Source organism: Mastigoproctus giganteus, chromosome 4 (assembly GCF_048544385.1).
Source record: "Mastigoproctus giganteus isolate SK-2022 chromosome 4, ASM4854438v1, whole genome shotgun sequence".
NCBI classification, from domain to species: domain Eukaryota; kingdom Metazoa; phylum Arthropoda; class Arachnida; order Uropygi; family Thelyphonidae; genus Mastigoproctus; species Mastigoproctus giganteus.
In genome coordinates, this window is record NC_143578.1 from 221,945,667 (window position 1) to 221,967,625 (window position 21,959).

The 21,959-nt window shown below is 37.7% G+C and overlaps 1 protein-coding gene across 1 annotated transcript in view; it reads left to right on the forward strand.

Annotated features, from left to right (window-relative positions):
* LOC150087427 (stromal membrane-associated protein 1-like) overlaps positions 1–21,959 on the forward strand; it is a 141,259-nt gene that overhangs the window by 80,398 nt on the left and 38,902 nt on the right. Inside the window, exons 5-6 of the mRNA XM_090372482.1 lie at positions 2,230–2,310; positions 6,152–6,344. Coding sequence (XP_090228608.1) covers positions 2,230–2,310; positions 6,152–6,344 — 274 coding nt within the window. The remainder of the gene's footprint in view (positions 1–2,229; positions 2,311–6,151; positions 6,345–21,959) is intronic.

A 21,959-nucleotide genomic window follows, 5' to 3' on the forward strand; every position in this document is an offset into this window, starting at 1 on the left:
TACCACAGGTGGAAATGCCTTTGTAGCTTCCTCATCTGCACTTGTGGCTTTGCCAGGCAGCTTAACATTGCAAAAAGAGTAGTGGTGTTTGAAGCCACTAAACCAGCCCCTATTTATTTCTTTTTAAGATCTTCATATATAGTTAGTGCTTTCTCTTTCACTGTGTGAAAGCTTGCTCCCGTTTTTTTTTTTTTTTGTTTGGTCTTCAATCCTTATGCTTAGCAGCCTTTCCATTTCTTCTATTTCTTTGGGCCTTGTTCTAATTGCCTTTGCTGCACTTGAAGTTGTTCCAGCTATACACGTAACTTTTATTTTCACGGCATTGTCTGTGATGGTGCGCAATGTGGATTCACTTAAGCCTGTTGCTCTTGAGATTTCATGTTCTCGCATTTTTTTCAAAATGTTTTATTATTTCAGGTTTCTCTTCTATACTTGATGCTTTCCTTTTGCACTCACTGCTTGGCTTCGTGGAACCAGGACGCTTACCCATGTCTGGGATGCTGTATTAATATACTTTTTATAAAGAAAAGTTAACAAATGCGGGAGAACAGTCCAAGACACTTGTAGGTGAACTGAGGTAAGAGATACACAAGGGGTGTGTGTGTGTGTGTGTGTGTGTGTGTGTGTAAGGTGAAAATATGTAGTGTGTTTTTGCCTTTAAGGTGGAAACGCACTTATCACCTCATACATTGAAGTTTGACGCATTTACATGTCAAACTTCAAATGTGTGTTAGAGCTATATTTCCCATTTAGTTGTATTGGTCGGAGACTTTGTATGCTTATGTGCATAGCTTAATTATTACTGTAATATATACATACTAATTGATATTTCTGTTCAGACTTTTTTTTTTATTGTAAACTTTAAAACAGTAAAAAAGATAAGCAATCAATAACAACGAATTTGGTACACACAAAGAGAAGAGTCTGAAAATTTGTTTTTTTAGCATTAGCATTAGTAGAGGCATTTGATGCAAGAAAGCAAGCTTATGCAGCATCAGCCAAAAAAAAAAAAAAAAAAAAATAAATAAATAAAAAATAACCACTTCCACTTCACCCCTCTGTTCGTTCGAAATACCTGTCCAGCTGAGCCTTAAACTTATTTAGGCTATCAACTTCCACGACAAGGGATGGAAGTCTGTTCCACCAACCAACCGCCCGCTGGCTAAAGGCAAATTTCCACACATCTATCCTACATCTGTCTTTCCTCAATTTGAATTTATGCCCTCTCAGGTGATTATTCTGAGCGAGAGGAAGAATCCCATCAGCATTGAGCATGCTCAAACCATTTAAGGCTTTATACACCTCTATCAGATCACCTCGCTGGTGCCTAGTCTCCAGACACTGTAATTTGCAAAACTTACGCCTTTCTTCGTAAGAGCACCCCTTTGTTCCATTCACTAATCTTGTTGCCCTTCTCTGTACTCGTTCCAGCAGCGTAGTTTAAATGACTAAAGAGTTTTAAATGGAGAAACACATCTTGCCCTAACATGAAAACCCACAGAATGCCAGCTATGACTATTATTGCAAATGCAGTAAGATCGAGTTTGCTACCCGTTTTTAATTAGACTGTGCTAACAGAAAAGCCCGATAAACCCGGAACTGCAAATTGTTTTTATTGTTTTATGGTAATGACCGCCAGAAATGTGCTCCTTTGCTCACGCTACCCCGTCTCACGAAATTTCTGTTCGAACAAAAAATCTTATGAATACAGCAAATGACAACAGTGTCTCCGACCATTACAGGTACAGTAAATGGGAAATATAGCTCTCACACATTTGATGTTTGACATTTTTAAGCTTCATAAACTTGTATGTGTTGTTGCATAGGTCGCTACATTCATCTTGGTGCTGGGTTTTGCGTACGAAATGGCGCATGAGCCAATGCGAAAATTGCTTTATAGTTGCATTGTTCCCTAATATATATCAATTGCATTGGAGCAAATTCACATTATAGCAAAACTGACTGTATTTTGGTTTAATAATATTAACTGAAATGAGTTTCCAAGATGATTAACATTATCTTCCAACTTGAACTGTAATACTGTAGTAACTTTTCCATAAGATAATGCTAGGATAAAACATCTTCTTGGTGGGTGGGGGGGGTGGGGCTATTTTTACCAGTAGAGTTGAGTTAAAGTATAAAATGTTATGTTAATGCATTAGTTCAGATGACTGGTTTCTATACCATTTTTTTTTGTCGTCTTAGAATTATTAAAATTTTTATTTTTAGTTTGACATAGATGAGGAACGTAAAAGGGAAAAAAGGCGATCAAGAAATAAACCTGGAGGAGGGGGAGCTGTTGAAATTCCTGTGAGTTTTAGTAATTGACTATTTTATTGTGTGCATGTTTTTTTTTATATATATATTTATATATATACACCAATGAACCAAAACATTATGACCAGCAAGTCGTTATGCAAATCAAAGCAACTTCAGGTGAACTACGGCACGTGCACGAGTCGGGACACAGTATAAAAAATATCTGATACTGAGCTCTGTTAACGAGTGTTACTCTTGTTCTTCAGATGGGAAAGGCAGCAGACTTAAGTGAGTTTGACAAAGGCCAAATTATAATGGCTAGACAACTCAGTCAGAGCATATCTGAAATGACACGGCTGGTGGGATGCTCACTGTCAGCCGTGGTTAGTACCTACCAAAAGTGTTCCGAGGAGGGGGAACCCACGAACTGCCGGTGAGGCGTTGGATTACCACAGCTCGTTAATGCTCGAGGTGGGCAAAGGCTCTCCCGGATGGTACGTGGCAACAGAAGGGCGACTGTGGCGGAACTTGTTGGTAATTGGAATGCCGGTGATGGGAGTAATGTGTCACAACACGCAGTACATTAAACCCTGCTGAAAATGGGGCTGCGTAGTTGCAGGCTGCTCAGAGTGCCCATGCTAACCACAGTTCACCGGCGACAGCACCTACAGTGAGTATGAGCATCGAAACTGGACCTTAAATAATTGGAAGAAGGTTGTCTGGTCCGATGAATCATGTTTCCTGTTGCACCATGTGGATAGCTGGGTACATGTGCATTGTTTACCTGCAGAAGTGATGGTGCTTGGATGCACCATGGCATGAAAACAAGCCAGTGGCGTTCTGCCACTGGCTTGCGATGTTCTACTAGGATACCCTGGGTCCAGTCATCCATTGCTGGGCACTCTGACATCTACCACCTACTTAAGCATCATTACTGACCGGGTACACCCTTTCGTGGCAATGGTCTTCCCCTCTGGCGGTGCCATCTTTCAGCAGGATAATGCACCATGCCACACTGCCCGGATTGTTCAAGACTGGTTCTCGGAACACGAGGAAGACTTCTGTGTATTGCCCTCTATGTCTCAAAATTCCCCAGACATCAATCCCATCGAGCATCTGTGGTTTGTGTTGGAACAGCAACTCCGATCTGTGGTATCTCAACCACGGATCTTACAGGAGTTAAAGGATCTGCTGGTTACATGTTGGTACCAGCTACCACAAGAGACATTTGGAAATCTTGTAGCATCCATGCCTTGCCAGGTACGAGTTATTTTGGCTGCACGTTGAGGACCAACATCATATTAGGTAGGTGGTCATAATGCTCTGGCTCAACTGTGTGTGTGTGTGTGTGTGTGTGTGTGTGTGTGTGTGTGTGTGTGTGTGTGTGTGTGTGTGTGTGTGAGTTTGTATTAATATATTGAATAAAGTATGCATAAATGGATGTGAAAATTACAGTGCCAGTAACTAGAAGGGTGAGGATAGTAGAAAAGGAAGTATAGTAGATATGTGAAAGGTGAAATAATGTTAATATCCTAAAAGTTATGATGAATTAAGAAAAATTATGGGCAGAATTTCAAAACCAATAGAAGGTGGGTGAACTGTGAAGTAAAATAGGTGGTAGATGACTTTCATCAACCGGTGAAATACCACCACTTTGCTTATTGGAGGCTTGAAGTGGTGAAACCCATGTTTAGTCTCTAGAGCAAAGTTTCTGGCATAAACTTTGCAGAAAGCAAAGTTTATGCCAGAAAGCAAAGCAAAATAGCAGAAAGCTTAAATTACAGTACTCACCTCTTATAATCCGTTTTGGTGTGATGAAAATTAAAGAAGCTTGGTTGTGTGAATTAGAAACTTAAATAATATGAATGGAACATGGCTGTTGTGTGGTTGTAATTATGATTACAATTTAAAAGAATCAAGATATTTGCTCAAAAAAAAAAAAAAAAAAAAAAAAGGGAAGTGCACATCCTGTTCCTTGGTTGTGATATATAAGACCTGTGTGTTAACACTGATAAGGTAAGTAGTTGATGAAAAAAGCTATTTTAAAATCAAATTATGGTACATAGGGAATTCGAAATTCACCATAGTTCCCACATGCATATAATACAGTGGTGTTTTTTTTTTTTTTTTTTTTTTTTTGGGACAGTACATTCTAGGAGCACCACCCTAATGATAACACATGTCCAGACAATGATCCTTGAAGGCAGTATGTTATTGAACTGTGTGGTTCCACAACACGAAAACCCAGTGCTTTTTTTTTTGAGACGGTGTGCAACGGTACAGCATACCTGCACCTTTATTAACAGCGATGTGTGACATTTGGATGCTGTACACTTCAAAATTTGTAATATTCCGTAAATTTTTTTCACGTTTACCTCCCTTTTGAAATAAGATTAAAGTTATTTAACTAAATTTGCATTTTTCACTGTCTCTTGTTAAGATATTTTCTATATAAAACTTTATAACCATTTTTAGAATTCTAAATTACTCAGTCGGACCTCAGTTTAATGAATTCTTTTATAGCGAATTTTTTTTTTAATTCCCCTTGGAAATTGCATTTAAAATAGTTTCAGTTGAGCGAAGAAAATTTTCATATAATGAATGGCTTAGGAGAGACTTAACTGGGTACACACTTTTCTCACTTCTGGCCTTCAGGTAATTTAGGAAATTAGTGCTGCTGCTGAGCAAGAATTGAGAGAGCTAAAGGAGCTCTCTCAATTACCATTCTATGACTTAGTGGTACCTGGTAAAACCTATCAGACTACTTGTCCCACATACAGAGAAGACATGCTGGTCAACAGTGAGCAGATCAAGGGGTATTCCCAATGGGCTCTGGTTCACCACCTACTGCAGTGGTGTCCAACCTTTTCCCAACATCAAATATCCTAACATATCACCTGTTAGGATATTTGATGGTATGCTTGCTTTTTCTGGACATCCCCTATATTTTTGTTGTGCAGAAATATAACTTAAGAATGTGATTGCACAGTTCTTGCCACACCATATGTGACAAGTGAAAGGGAGGCAGGTTTTTTGCCCTGATCACCAATCTTGCAACCGGAATACAAAGGATATGCATGTTTAGTAATAGTGTAGATTTTTTTTCCCTCTGAGTTTTTGTTGTAAACCATCTACATATGTAGCAGAAATTTTCGGGGTGATCTAGACACTTGTTTTGCTTAAACAATTTTAAAATTGCTATGCAAAGCAAAACTAGAAGAAACAAACAATATGCAATAGATATGCAAATAAATTGCACCCATACTCACACTACAACTATCTTTCCATTACTGAAAGAGGAGTTAGACTGGGTTGAACATGTTAATCCTCCACAACATTGCTGCTATCTGTGAACACAAGCAAACATTATTATTTGCAGGTAATACAATGGATCATTGTCGTATCTACTTCCCTGAATTGTAGTAAGGTAAGATATATATATTGTGGATAAACACAAAAACCTGTATATTTAGAAACTGTGACATGATATGAAATTTTAGGAATTATTTTTGAAATATATGTATAAAGATTGTATTTAGTGTAGATAAAAATGTTGGCCACTGTTATTAGTGAAAGGTGTTGTTACTAGTAAAGGTAATATATTTAATAATTAAATCCAAAGGTCTTGATATTATTTACTGAATGTTTTCTTTCATTGATTAATAATAATTACTTGTATCATTTAATTTAAAATGAATGTTGGTAAAAGTGCTGTGAATGTAAGTTTAATTTTTTAGTATAGTGCATAATCAGAGCAGTAATTTTGCTCTTATTTGTCAGTATGTTGGGTTCTATGATTATCTTGTTTGTATATATCACATTAATTTAGAAAAATGGTAGGTTTAATTTTATTTTATGAAGCCTTTAAATTATTTTATAAATTTTCCTCCAGGTGCTGCAACAACCAACTCCTGCCCTTCCTAGGCCACATAGTAGTAACAGCAATATAACAGTATCCCCAGTACCAGCTTCCCAAGAGAAGACTGACAGGTCTAAAACACCACCTCCACCATCACAAAAACAACAACAACCACCACCACAGCAGCAGCAGCAGCAACAGGGAGCTATTGATCTCCTGAGTTTAGGTATATAATATGAAGAGTTCAAATTATCTTTTACAAATCTGGTTTAAACAATTTAGTCGGTATTTCCAAATATTGGTTTTCCAGTATTGTTCTTTTATGCCTTTATGCCCACTTAAAGTAAATGGCTGTTGTCGCATCTCTCCATTTATGTATATTTCAATTATAATTTTGATAAAATAGTGAAAATAATTTATTAAATTGTAATCCATGATAGTATGGGCTTCTGCCCACTTGAAAGTTCTGTTTGAGTGTTTGGATTTGATGCATTTACTTTCTGTTATTTGTTAGGTCCCATATATTAGCCTGTCTCTACTTCCTAAAAAGAAAAATCTCAAAGTAATCCAAATCAACAGATTACAAGAAGAGTAATATGGCTGTAAGAAGCAGTATTTGCCATACAAATTCTAAGCAGTCAACTGCACTCTTCTCTCTAGTTAGCCAGATAACAGTATTTAATGTCATAAAATGCATCTACATTCACACATGAGGGGTTATTCAATGAGGGGAGTGCCAGAAGTTTATCAAATGCTAACAGGGAGCTAAGTGTGATTTTATAATAACTGAGAGCAAACAAACCCTTAGCCATAATTATGTGAGCTTCCATGGACTGAGGGGGAGGCCCACATGGACTGGAGGTGTGCAAATGTATCACCAATTCACAAAGAAGAAGCATTGCAGGATTAAAGAAGCATTGCAGGATCGTCTAGATAAGACTGCAGTAATAGTTTAAGACACAGCATGGGTTTGTTAAAGGGACGTCTTGTCTGACCAATTTGATTGGATACTATGATGTGGTCACAAAGGAACTGAATGCCAAAAATAATTTTGATATCATATACTTGGATTTCAGGAAAGCTTTTGATACTGTTGCACATGGAAGACTGCTGTACAAATTGGAGAGGCATGGCATTAAGGGTAAGTTGACACAATGGATAAAGGGATGGTTGAGTGAGAGATGACAGAGTGGTAATCAATGGACCCTGCTCTTCGTGGACAAATGTTATTAGTGGAGTTCCCCAGGGTTTGGTGTTGGGCCATTGTTGTTTTGTATATTTATCAATGATATTGATGAAGGTATATCAGGTTTAATGTTCAAGTTTGCAGATGATATGAAGGTTGGCATGGTTGTTAACGACAGTAAAGACGGTATGCTACTCCAACAATCTAGATAAGTTGGGAAAATGGGCTGAGAAGTGGCAACTGAAGTTTAACATTGAGAAATGCAAAGTACTGCATATGGGTAGCAATAACCAAAGAGAAACGTACCAACTGTGTATTACTACACTCAGGGAAGTGGAAAGTGAAAAAGACCTGGGGGTAATTGTGCAGTCAAATATGAAGTTCGCTTAGCAGTGCAAACGAGCTGCCAGGGCAGGTCATGGAGTCTTGTCAATGATATATAGGAATTTTGCTAGCAGGGACAGGGAGGTGATTATCCCGTTATACAAGGTACTGTGTACAGGTCTACATTCTAGCAATCCTCATTTTAGGATTGCTAGAATGAGTATAAAGAAGGGCAACAAGATTGGTGCTCTTACCAAGGGGTGCCCTTACCAAGAAAGGCTTAAGTTCTGCAAATTGCAGCGCATGGAGAGTAGGCACCTGCGAGGTGATCTGATTGAGGTGTATAAGGCCTTGAATGGGTTGAGTAAGCTGAATGCTAATGGGATTCTTCCTTTTGCTCAGACTAAGAACCTGAGGGGGCACAGTTTCAAATTGAGGAAAGATAGTTGTACAAAAGTTGCCATGTACAACTAGGCAGGTATTGTCTCCAACCTACAGAGACTGCCATGAATCCAAGGATATTCTCATAATTATGGCTATAGAGTTGTTTCTAGTGTTAATGTAAGCAAAAATTATTTGCTACTTTTCTCTACGTTCTTAGTAAAATATTTCTTATAAGCTGCCTTAACTTGCCTTAACCCCCTTAGTGATCTAAATGCAATCTGGTACTTACTGTAGCTTTCTGTGTCTCCTGCTAATTTAAAATCATCACATGCATTTTTCTTCTGTGTAACTCGTCTCATCTGTTTATATGTTTGGTATCATCAATTATCAGTTGGTTGCACTGAGGGGAGTTTAAAAAAATTATCTAACCACTGTAGTCGGCTTTATTGGAGACAAAATTCCTTCCATTTATTCTTGAGAGTAGCTCTCATACCAATATGTTATGATCATGCCACTGAATGGTTCCTTTACCTGGATATTCGTAATATGAGTCACTACTGATAATCAGATCAAACGTGGTTTTCTGTCATTGCTCTGTAACATGTTCATCTTGAAAACAGTCATCCAATACATAAAGTAAAGTCTTGCTAATATCTGGAAAATTTGTCTCATTATGAGACTTTTTGATTTATTGGCTCAATCAATTTTTCTGTACAGTAGCAAGACTTTACTTGATGTATTGGATGACTGTTTTCAAGATGAACATGTCAATGTTAAACTTCAGTTTAACATTGACAAATGCAAAGTACTATATATGGGTAGCAATAACCCAAGAGAAAAAAAAAAAAAAGACCTGGGGATAATTCTGCAGTCAAATATGAAGTTTGTTGAGCAGTCCAGATGGGCTGCCAGGCAGGTCATGGAGTCTTGTCAATGATATATAGGAATTTTGCTAGCAGGGACAGGGAGGTGATTATCCCATTGTACAAGGCAATGATGAGGCCACACCTAGAGTACTGTGTACATAACTGGAGGCCTCATTTCAGTGAGGATGTAGAGTTGCTAGAATGAGTACAACGAAGGACAACAAGATCAGTGAGGGAAACAAAGGGGTGCTTTTACCAAGAAAGGCTTAAGTTCTGCAAATTGTAGCTCCTGGAGAGTAGGCACCTACGAGGTGATCTAATTTAGGTATATAAGGCCTTGAATGGGTTGCGCAAGCTGTATGCTGATGGGATTCTTCCTCTTGCTCAGATTAAGAACCTGAGGGGGGGCATAGATTCAAATTGAGGAAAGACAGTTGTGGAATAGATGTGTGGAAATTTGCCTTTAGCCAGCAGGTGGTTGATTGGTGGAACAGACTTCAATCTTTTGTTGTGGAATTTGATAGCCTAAATAAATTTAAGGCTGAGCTGGGCAGGCAATTTGGAATGAATGGAGGGGTGAAATGGGAGGTTTTTTTTTTTTTTTTTTTGTCTGATGCTGCATGCATAAGCTTGCTTTCTTGCATTGTATGCCTCTACTAATGCTAATAACAGACTCCTTCCATTTTTTTTTTTATTCCAGTGCACATCAAACTGACTAAACATAACACTAGCACTTGCTGGGTGCAGTGCCTTAGACTCTAAGTGCTTCTTAACCAAATGCATAACTCCCCCCCATTTACCATATTCAAATTCTAGATCCCTTATTCCTGAGTAGCACCATGTCTCAGATAATTGTATAATGTGTTTACATTTGATGACCTAACCAATACTTCAAATTCATCAAATGTATTTGTTGTACTCCTAGAATTATTGTATATATTAGTATTCATGCACCTGTTAGTACTCTTAGTTATTCCTAACACAACCTGTGTGTTTTATGCATGCCACTGGCAAAGGTTGCTTAAAAAATATCTGGTTTTCTTCCATCAAATCAGAAGAAAAGGGTTCTTAAAATCAGGTCGTTTTTTTTTTTTTTTAATCCAAGTGAATTAAATTCCATATGCTTACATGCATCAACATGCAGTTAATGTGTTAAATGTCTTATCACTGACTGCCAACAACTACTTTTTTTTTTTTTTTTCAATTTTTCTTTTATAATTTTTTTACAGAATTTTTAATTCTGATTGTGGTACAAGTAAGGCATAACTTCATGCTCTACTTAGCAATAAACAAGCTAGTCTTGCCACTTAATTCATCAATCTCATATTGTCTTTGCATCATTAATTGCCTCAGGGCTGTGCTACTCTAAATTGTTTTAAAAGGACTATGACCTATGTTCAAAAAGATCAGGGGCTAAACTAATAATATTAGTAGTGGCAAATGATACAAGAAAGCAACCGTATACAGCATCAGCAGGGATAACCTTTCCCACATCACCAGTTTATCCCCTCCAATAGTTTATCTAGTTCTTCCTTGAATTTGTCTCCCCCATGTGCATAGCACCACAGTGCACAAACTGCAACACCTGATTACTGCTCACCATGTATTCATTGATTGCCCCATTTACAATACTGACTGACAAATTCTATTTGCCTCACTTTCCATGAAGAAACACCTCTCTCATTATTGCTCACCTCCTAGCAGATATGCCATGTATATCCAACATTTTTACTTCCTTCAAACGGATACAACTCTACAATGTAGTCTAAATTTCAAGCACATTCATACAGATTAAAATTATGCATTTAACTTTATCATTATGTACATTATGTAATGGTAAACGGATAGGTGCATTACAGTTATGTTCCCCTTGCACATTAAAGCCCATAAACAAACAAACAACGTGTGTAGTCTGAGCAAGAGGAAGAATGCCATCAGCACTGAGCTTGCTAAATCCATTCAAAGCCTTAAACACATCAGCCGGATTACTTTGCAGATGCCAGTCTCCAGACCTGAACTGAAGAAAGATATGTTCTTGGTAAGAACATAACTTTGTTACCCTTACCGCTCTTGTCCTTTTCTCCACCTGTTCCAGCAGCTCTACATTTTTACTAAAATGGATCTCCAGACCTGTATGTAGTACTCAGGGTATAGCCTAACCATTGCCTTGTACAATGGGATAATCACCTCCTTATTCCTGCTAGCAAAATTCCTGTATATCATTGACAAAAATCCATAAGCTGTGTCTGCACTGTCTGTTTGTCTGCCTTTCTGTTTGTGCTAAGGGCAGTTGTGAAGTCATATCTGATTTCACAGTTAACCTTGGGTCTTTTTCATTTTTCACTACGCTGAGTGTAGTACAACAGTTGGTACATTAATCTGGGATTACTGCTAGCCATATGCAGTATCGTGCATTTCTCAGTTTCTCAACTGATCTGCCTAATTTTTCTAGATCTTGTTGGCCCCCATCCATAATTTGGATTAAGGGGAGACTACTTTTGACTCTCATAATTATGGCTATGGGTTTGCTTACCTCGTTTTCTGCCTTTAATATAAGTGGATAGTTACCATCCACCTCAGTACCTTTTTTTTTGTATGCTTATCTTCAAAAGTTTCTCATCCACTTTCTTCTCAATTGTTGCAAATCAGTGACAATTGAGAAGTAACCACCCTGCCAATCTTTGTATCATCTTCAAATTTAAACATTATGATTGATATACATTCATCAATAAATTTATAACTATAGAAAACAACAATGGGTCCAACATCAACCCCTTTAGGGACTCCACTAATAACATTAGTCCACCAAGAGTAGTGTCCATTGATAACTAGTTTGTCTTCTCCTACCCTACCATCCCTTTATCCTTAATGGTAACTTGCCCTTAATGCTACACTACCCCAGTTTTTACAGCAGTCTTTTATCAAAAGCTTCCCTGAAATCCAGGTATATGAAATCAAAATTATTTTTTGCAGCCAGTTCCTTTGTTACTGTTTCACAATATCCAGTAAAATTTGTCAAACAAGACCACACCCTCCCTTGAACAAATGCATTCTGTGATTGTAGTTTAACTGCATTCTTGTCCAGGTGCTGCATTACTTCTTTAATCAGAGATTCCATTATTTTCCGTTAGAGAGAAGCTATGTTAACAGGTTCATAATTACTCATGTCATCTTTTGATATCTTTGTGAATTGGAGAATATATTCACTCATCTCCAGTCAACAGTGGCCTCTCCCCCATCCATAATTTGGATTAAGGGGAGACTACTGTTGACTCTTATAATTATGGCTATGGGTTTGCTTACCTCGTTTTCTGCCTTGTTTAATATAAGTGGATAGTTCCCATCCACCTTGGTACCTTTTTTGTATGCTTATCTACAAAAGTTTCTCATCCACTTTCTTCACAATTGTCACAAATTTCTTAATTTTTGGCTTCCTCTTCCCTAAAGATTTCCTCATGTGAATGTAGATGCAAAATATGTATTCAGTTTGTCAGCAACCTGAGCAGGATCATCAGTGGTGAAACCAGTGATATTTAGTGAATCAGTGTTATTGATCATCTCCCTTTTGCTGTTTACGTAAGTATAGAATGCTTTCCAGTTTTTCTTTGCATCCTTTGCCAAAGGCTTCTCATCTGATTTAGTCTGCCTAACCTCTTGTGACTTGATTGCAAACTAGTTTATATAACCCCAGGGGCTCACATCTGGTGAGTATGGGCCTGGCACACCCAGGGTCCTGAGTTGGATGTCATCATTCTTTTTTTTTTTCTTGGTGATTTCTTTCTACTTCTCTCACTCTCACTCTCACACAGGGTAATTTGGAAATTGTTTTTTGGCTGGTGCAGCATAAGCCTCAGTCTTCCTTCCACCATATGGCTAATAATAATAATAATAATATCTACCATAGCTCCTGTATCATCTGATAATTTATATGCATGCCTTGTATATTTCATTGCACAAGTTTCATTAGTTCATTTGACATCCATTTAAGTCTAAACCTTGAACAGTATTTCTTAGTATGAACAGCCTAGTAGCTTATATGATTATTTCTCCGAATGCCTGCTATTTAGAATTTGCTGTTGTTGACATCAGTTGGTCTTGCTGTATAGAATTAAAAAAAATTGTCTGAGACCACTGTAATCACCTCTATGAAAGTGAAAGCCATTCCCTTTACCCTGATGGTAGTTACATCTTTAAGTAAATCCCAGGTCAGTACACTGTGTTCACTGCCATCTAGTGTTTCTTTTACCTGCAGATTCTTAGTACAGTCAGTCCTCGTATAGCACGATAGTTGTGTTCCTAGAAACCCTCGTGCAATGCAAAATCGCGCAATATAAAGAAGGGCCCTATGGGAAAAATAGGGTTAGGTGCTGACCACCCAAGATTGAACACACATTTGTAACCAAAACATTACCAAACACAATAACACAGAGCGTACAGATAAAGCAGAAATATATGAGCTTTCGGCTATATGGTAGCCTTCGTCAGAATTAAAATACATGAATGGCAGTTGGAATGAAGATGTGCACTGCCAGGTGCCAGATGTGCACTGCACATCTTCATTCCAACTGCCATTCATGTATTTTAATTCTGACGAAGGCTACCATATAGCCGAAAGCTCATATATTTCTGCTTTATCTGTACGCTCTGTGTTTAAGCCACAATAAAATTCCTCAATGAATCCAGAGCGCGTAGGCCTGTTTCGTTATAAACACAATAAATAATCATAATAAAATACGTAAGTATTTTATTACGATTATTTATTATTATACGTAATGTAATACGTAATTAAGTATTTTAAGTAATATGTAAGCATTTTATTACGACTATTACGTAATAAAATATTCCTAATGCTTTTGCTTCTATCATAAGCAAACTTTTTTGTTTGATTTTTCTGTCCAAACAGATGACAGCCGTTCCATCTCTTCCAATTCTTTGTGTCTTAATCTAATGGATTTTAATTACACTTTGAGTTGTTCCTGCTATGAAAGTTGTTTTTATTTTCTCTGCATTCTTTGTAATTCTTGGCGTTGCCTCATTTAGGTCTGGAGCACGTGCAATATCACATAGTCTTTCATTTCGCTCAAAGTGTTTCACAATTTCATATTTTTTCTCTATCGACAGAAGTGGACTGGCCATAAGCCTTGCCGAGGAAACCCCGGTGGGCCGGAGGCCGGTGTGATTTTGGCCATAAACGCTAGTATGAGGTCACTACAAATTTTTCCTGTTAAGAATTTTTGATCCAGTCTGCCTCTGTTTATCGATATTGCTTTTGTTTTTCTCTGTGAATCTGCAGTGTCTTCACCAGGACGCTTCCTTTTCACACCTTTTAAGTATTTTACTCATTTTTAGGGAATAAAGCACAATTACAAAACGAGTAGGCACTGCTTGATACACATAAACAAAGCTGCGCACGTGTAGCAGCTGAATAAACAACACCGTAAAGGCAGAGATACACTATTAACACCTCACATTTTACTAAAGCACATTTCTAGGGGTTATTACCATAAAACAATAAAAACAATTTCCAGTTGCGTTTCTGCTAGTAGAATCTGTTATAAACTGGTAGTAAATTTGATCTGATTGCATTTGCGATTATACCGATAGCTGGAATTGTGTTGGTTTTTATGTTATTATGGTGAAATGTGTTTCCCCTTCACTGATATAAAACACATAAATACGTTTTCAAAATCTTCTCTTCATTCCTATCGTGTTGCATTCATTGGGGGTGATTCCGCGTTCGACTGCCATTTTTTGTAAACACAAAGGCGAATCTTGCATAAACGAATTCGGTTTGTGTTATATAAGATATCGTTCCCCTATTTATGAATCGTGCACGATCGAATTCGTGTAGTGTAAACACGTGTTATACGAGGACTGACTGTATATGGGAAATCATTGTTCATAATCAGATCAAGAGTATTGCTCTCTTGTTGCCTTTCAAGAATGCTATTATGGAATAGTCATCCATTAAATCCCACAAAAGTCTTGCTAATGTGTGAGTGACCAACCCACAAGTTCCAATCTGGAAAGTAAAATCCTTTCGTTATAAGACATTCTGATTTACTGGCCCACTGTTTCTTTGTATGATTATTTGTTATACTCATCACAGGCATTAGGTGCACTCCTAGTCATAATGCACTCCTAGTCACATATTCATTTTACCAGGACGTATAATTGGGAACGATGAATTAACCAGCTGTTTGGATAGACTGTACTCCATACTGTATACACAGATTCCAGTACTTCTACACTTTCTGAAAGAATTTGTGATAGGCTTCTTTTTGGATTGTTAATAATTTCTGTCATGTTCTGATTAATTTCCTCAGTTGTTGTAGATCTGTCACTTTTCAAAATGGTTTAAGTTTGTGAAATAAAAAAAAAAAAGACCATAATGAGCTAAATCCATTGTAGAATGGAAAGCACTGTGTGTGCAGAGACATTGTTCCTGTTGCATTTCCCTGAAGATCACTCTTCATGCTATTTTCTCTTTACAGTTCAATCATTATAGAATTGTTTTGTAATATTTGTGGTTCACTGTTTGACCATGCAGGGCAAATTCATAATGAACTTTGCCCTGTGAGTAAAAAAAAAAAAAACATGATAAACATTATCTCCACATTTGATAAAGATTGTCTTAAATTTGCTTTGGGCCTTGGAAAAGTTGGAGACTTCATTGAGAGGACTGGGCCTTTGTTTCTGGATCATAAGTATCATTTTATTAGAAGAAAAAATTTGGAGCAACAATGAGATGATTTTTTGTGTATGTAGAGATGACATACTGCTAAAGTGGATGTTAGAAATGGAGGATAAAAGACCAAGAAGAAGATGGCAAGAGGAGGTGAAGAGCAATCTGGAGAGAAGAGCCATCAGTTGGAAGGAGCTGGAGAGAGGAATGGTTGGAGTATAGAGTTAATAGATAAAATTGGTTTCCTTATCAACCTGCTAAGAAGCTGGAATGACAGCAGATAAGTAAGCTGTCCACCCACAATTTGTCACCATTAATGACAGAAGGAAAAAATACTGCATTTCTATAGCAGCATGTTGATGGAGATCCTGACATGTAAGAACTTTGATCATCAGCAAGGGTGTGAAACACAAACTTGTACAACTACTTTGCATTCCCAAATCTTGTTAAAATTGATTGGATGTAGTAGTAGTAGTAGTAGTGCCATGTGATGCAAGAAAGCAAATGTATGAGCTTATGCAGCATCAGCCAAAAAAAAAAAAAAAAAAATCACACTATTCCCTCCAAATGCCTGTCCAGTTCCTCCTTAAATTTATTTAACCTATCAACTTCCACAACGACAGATGGAAGTTTGTTCCAGCAATTAACCACCCGCTGGCTAAAGGCAAATTTCCGCACATCTATTCTACAGCTGTCCTTTCTTAATTTGAATTTATGCCCCCTTAGGTTCGAAATCTGAACAAGTGGAAGGATCCCATCAGAATTCAGCATGCTGAACCCATTCAGGGCCTTATATACCTCAATCAGATCACCGCGCAGGTGCCTAGTCTCCAGCCACTGCAATTTGCAGAACTCAAGCCTCTCTTGATAAGAGGATCCCTTCATTCCCCTCACCAATCTTGTTGCCCTTCTCTGTACACGCTCAAGTAAATCTACATCCTTCCTAAAATGAGGCCTCCAGACCTGTACGCCGTACTCAAGGCGTGGCCTGACCATTGCCTTATACAGAGGGACAATCACCTCCTTTTCCCTGCTAGCAAAATTCCTATATATCATTGACAAAACCCCATGACCCGCCCTAGCAGCCTGTCTGCATTGCTCAGAGAACTTCATATCTGACTGCACAATTACTCCCAGGTCTTTTTCATTTTCTACCACCTTAAGTGTAGTACCACACAGGTGGTACGTTTCTCTGGGGTTACTTCTACCCATATGCAGTACTTTGCATTTGTCAAAGTTAAACTTCAGTTGCCACTTCTTAGCCCATCTGCCCAAATTATCTAGATCCTGTTGCAGTAGCACACTGCCATTACTGTCATTAACAACCCTGGCAACCTTTGTATCATCTGCAAACTTCGACACTAAGCCTGATATACCTTCATCAATATCATTGATAAATATACAAAACAACAGTGGACCCAACACCAAACCCTGTGGGACTCCACTAATAACATTAGTCCAAGAAGAGCAGCACACATTGATTACCACCCTCTGTCTTTTCGCACTTAACCATCCTTTTATCCATTGTAGCAACTTACCCTTAATACCATTCTGCTCCAATTTGTACAATAGTCTTCCATGCGCAACAGTGTCAAAAGCTTTCCTGAAATCCAAATATATGATATCAAAATTATTTTTTGCATCCAGTTCCTTTGTAACCACATCATAATATCCTATCAAATTTGTCAGACAAGACTTTTCCTTAACAAACCCATGCTGTGTCTGAATTATTGCTGCAGTCTTGTCTAGATGATCCTGCAATGCATCTTTAACCAGACTCCATTATTTTACCCGGAACAGAAGTTAAACTAACTGGTCTGTAATTACTCGTGTCACCCTTCGATCCCCCTTTGTGAATTGGGGATACATTTCCACATCTCCAGTCCATGGGAACCTCCCCCGAGTCCAAGGATGCTCTCATAATTATGGCTAAGGGTTTGCTTAGTTGCTTTGCTGCCTCCTTTAATATAACTGGATAGATCCCATCCACCCCAGGTGCTTTTCTTACATTTAACTTCAACAGATTCTCTTCCACTTTGCTCTCAGTTATTACAAAATCATTAAGTATCCTGCTACAATTTGATAACCTTCTGCCATTTTCAAACCTTAATAACCCCTAATGTGTGTATGTAAATGCAAAATACTCATTCAGTTTGTTTGCTATCTGAGCAGGATCATCAACAGTCGAACCATCGATGTCAAGTGGACCAATCAGATTCATCCCCTTCCCTTTAGAGTTTATATAAGTAAAGAAATCCTTGCTGTTTTTCTTAGCATCTTTTGCCAAGTATTTCTCGTAATCTGCCTTCACCTGCCGAACCTCCTTTGTGACGTGATTACAGATTAACTCATATCTGCCATAGGCTTCTGAGTCGCTTGATAATTTATATGCATCCCATGCATTTTTCTTCTCTGTTATGTCTCATTAGTTCATTTGACAACCATTTAGGCCTAAACCTTGAACAATATTTCTTAATAGGTATGAAACTTTTAGTAGCATCCACGATTAATTCCTTGAATGCTTCCCACTTAGAATTTACTGTTGGTAACACCGTCAGTTGATCCCACTGTACAGAATTTAAAAACTGTCTGAGACCACTGTACTCACCTTTACGGAAGCAAAAACCCTTTCCTTTACCCCTGATAGTAATTATATCTTTAAGTAAATCCCACATCAGTACACTGTGATCACTGCCACCTAGTGGTTCCTTTATTTGCTAATTCTTAATACACGAATGATCACTGCTGATAACCAGATCAAGAGTATTACTTTCTCTGGTTGCCTCTCGAACATGCTGCTGCAGAAAACAATCATCCAATAAATCCACAAAAGTCTGACTAGTGTGTGAGTGCCCAACCCACAAGTTCCAGTCAATATCTGGGAAGTTAAAATCCCCCATTATAAGACATTCTGATTTACTAGCCCACTCTATTTCTCTGTATAATTGTTCATTGTTCTCATTCGAGTCATTAGGCCTATAACACACTCCTACTCTTATTTTTGCCTTCGCAGTGCTTATGTCACACCAAACTGACTCAACAGTGCACTGTTCATCTATATCAACTGGATGCACTTCTTTTGATTTTATGTTTTTCTTAATTAACAGCATAACACCTCCTCCCTTCCTATCCTGTCTATCCTTTCTGTACACATTGTACTCCCCAAATTCCAGTTCGGCATTCCTTATATCAATGTCACACCATGTCTCTGATATCCCAACAATATCCGCCTTTGATGTCTTGACCAACACTTCAAATTCATCAAATTTATTTACTATACTTCTAGCATTGGTATACATGCAAGTATACATGCACCTATTCTTATTCTAAGTTACTCTAACACATCCCATATACCCACCTGTTTCACGATGACTGCCACCCGTCCCTGAAACCCCCAACACCCCTTGCTCCAGGTTGCTACTTATTCTAATAGAAGTTGTGCAAGAATCACCTTCACCTCTGCCTACGGCTACTACGGTAAACTATTAGTCCTTGTATCCCTCCAAGCTATCAGTTTTCCGACCCACCCAACACTGCCTCGATAGCATCAGCAAATATTCTTGCACCCTTTCTATTTAAGTGTATCCCATCCCTGTAGAAGCAGTCTCCCCTGTTAACATGTACAGTCCAGGCTTAAAAAAATTCTATCCCTTGAGCCTTGCACAATCTTTCCAGGGCCGAATTGATCCACAAGGCTCTCATCATATACTCCATAAGAAATGCTGCTTCCACTAGCAACTTTGTGGACAGCTAGTTGCCACTCATGCATCATATGCATAATCGATTCAATGTTTTTGAAGCTGAAAGGCAGTCAAAATTGGAATCATCTTTGGTTGACAAGTGGCCCTCTTTAAACTTTGTGAACCACTGAAAAATTCTTCATACAAATTCACGACATCTTCAAAAGCTGTTTATAACATACTTTCCCTAATTTTAAATAAAATTTAATGCAAATTCACTGTTCAATATGCCCTAATTTAGACTGACTGCAGATAAACAATGTCATTTTAAGATACAAAATATTCAGATGAACTTTTTGTTCATACCTTGTACATGAATGTTTTTCTTTCTCTTATAACATGTAAGTTTGCCCTGAATTTATTTGAGTTTATTCTACCTACTGCACCATATTGTTTATACTCATCACTATAGAACTTTATTATGCCTTGTGCATTTATTTCTTATTAGTAATATCTAATCACTAAATTATTCAGTCTTCATTGGATTGGGTCTCATTGGTGCTTTTCCATCCAGTAGACCCAGACAGGGTCGAAACCCATATTTGTGTAATGACATACACTAAATAAATAAATAGCAATATACTTCTCCATAGGAACAGTGCTTTTTATTTTCAATAGTGCAAAAAAAAGTCTCGCAGAAGTGAGCCCACAAATTTAAAATCAATGCACAATGTAGCAAACCTAATTTTCCCATTGCTATTTATAGGGATGAGCTATGGTATAATTGTACAATAAATGTTTTGTAGGTCTTGCTCGCCTTAAATTTACTTAATTTTAAATTCTGATTTGATTTTTAATAATAATTTTACTAACCTTTGGTAGTCCAGAACATTTTAGTATGTAAAAACACAAATTTTCAAAACTGTGAAGACACTTGCTCTACACACAGCCAGCCAAAGTGGAAAACTTGAAGCATCATTCATCAGACTATCCTGAAAGGGTTAATGTTATAACCATATTTGAGTGCATGTCTCTAGTTTTGAAATATAATTAGAGACTAAAAATTATGATTTCTTATTTTAATTTTATTTCCATCTTACTTTTATCAATCCCCCTCCTCTCTTTTGTGCTTAATTCTCTTTCACAATATATGCCTTATGTTAGGTACATATTCTGAACCTGGTCTACCTAATTTTAATTAAATTCTTAATATAGACCTCTGTTTTTTCCTTCTAACTTTTATTTATCCTCTTTCTAGATCAACTTGAGAGAAATGCTATTTTTCTTACATTTGTGTTTATTTAACCTATTTTTAGCTTTGATAGGCCATGCAGTTTAATCATCTCCTCCCCATACACACAGACAGACTCGTAGTTTGGTGTACTCATGCATGTGCACTCCTTGGGTAGATGGACTGAGAAGTGGCAACTGAAGTTTAATATTGACAAATGCAAAGTACTGCATATGGGTAGAAGTAACCCCAGAGGAATGTAACAACTGTGTAGTATTACGCTTAGGGTGGTAGAAAACGAAAAAGACCTGGAGGTAATTGTGCAATTGGATATGAAGTTCTCTGAGCTATGCTGCCAGGGCAGGTCATGGAGTTTGTCAATGATATCTAGGAATTTTGCTAGCAGAGACAAGGAGGTGATTATACCTTTGTATAAGGCAATGGTCAGGCCACACCTTGAGTACTGCGTACATGTCTGGAGGCCTCATTTTAGGAAGGATGTAGAGTTGCTAGAACGAGTACAGAGAAGGGCAACACGATTTGTGAGAGGAACAAAGGGGTTCTCTTACCAGGAGAGGCTTAAATTCTGTTAGTTGCAGCAAGTGGAGACTTAGGCACCTGAGAGGTGGTCTGATTGAGGTGTACAAGGCTTGGAATGGTTTGAGCAGGCACAGTGCTGATGGGATACTTCCACTTGCTCTGATTAAGAACCTGAGGGAGCATAGTTTCAAATTGAGGAAAGACAGTTGTAAAATAGATGTGCAGAAGTTTGCCTTTAGCCAGCGGGTGGTTGATTGTCTGTATAGACTTCCATCTGTTGTTGTGGATTGCTTAAATAAATTTAAGGCTGCACTAGACAAACATTTGGAGTTACTGGATGTGTGAAATGGGAAGGGTTTTTTTTTTTTTTTTTTGCTCTATAAGCTTGCTGTCTCGCAACATATGCCTCAACTAATGGTAATGCTTTATGTGTATATTATATTAAAGCTGTAATATTTTGCTTATAACATAAGCAAAAATACTATTATATTTAAATACTAATAACATTATACACTTACTTGTGTATAATATTATTGGTATTTAAAATTGCATATTAAGTAAATTCATTTTAAGGGCAAATCTCAGTTTTGGGTTCAAGACATTGTGATTAAAAATGAGTGAGGTTGTCAATGAGTGTAGTTGAAAACAATGCCAGTATATTTACTAATTAGCTTTCTGAAGTGCAATTGAATTTGGAACCTAATAAGTTCAGTGTAAGCTCAAACAAAAAAAAGGTAAACTGCAGCCATTATCAATTCACTGCGGGATGGAAGCCTCCTCAATTATTCACGTTGAGGGAAATGGACCATAATCTGGCATGCTGATTCAGTATGGGTTGGGAGGTTGATCATATTTAGCAGTCAGAGGCTTGAACCCCAGTCTACTCAAAGAGCATGTGCTATTGCACTCCCACCCGGCTACGGAGACTGCTTATGTGTAGATGTG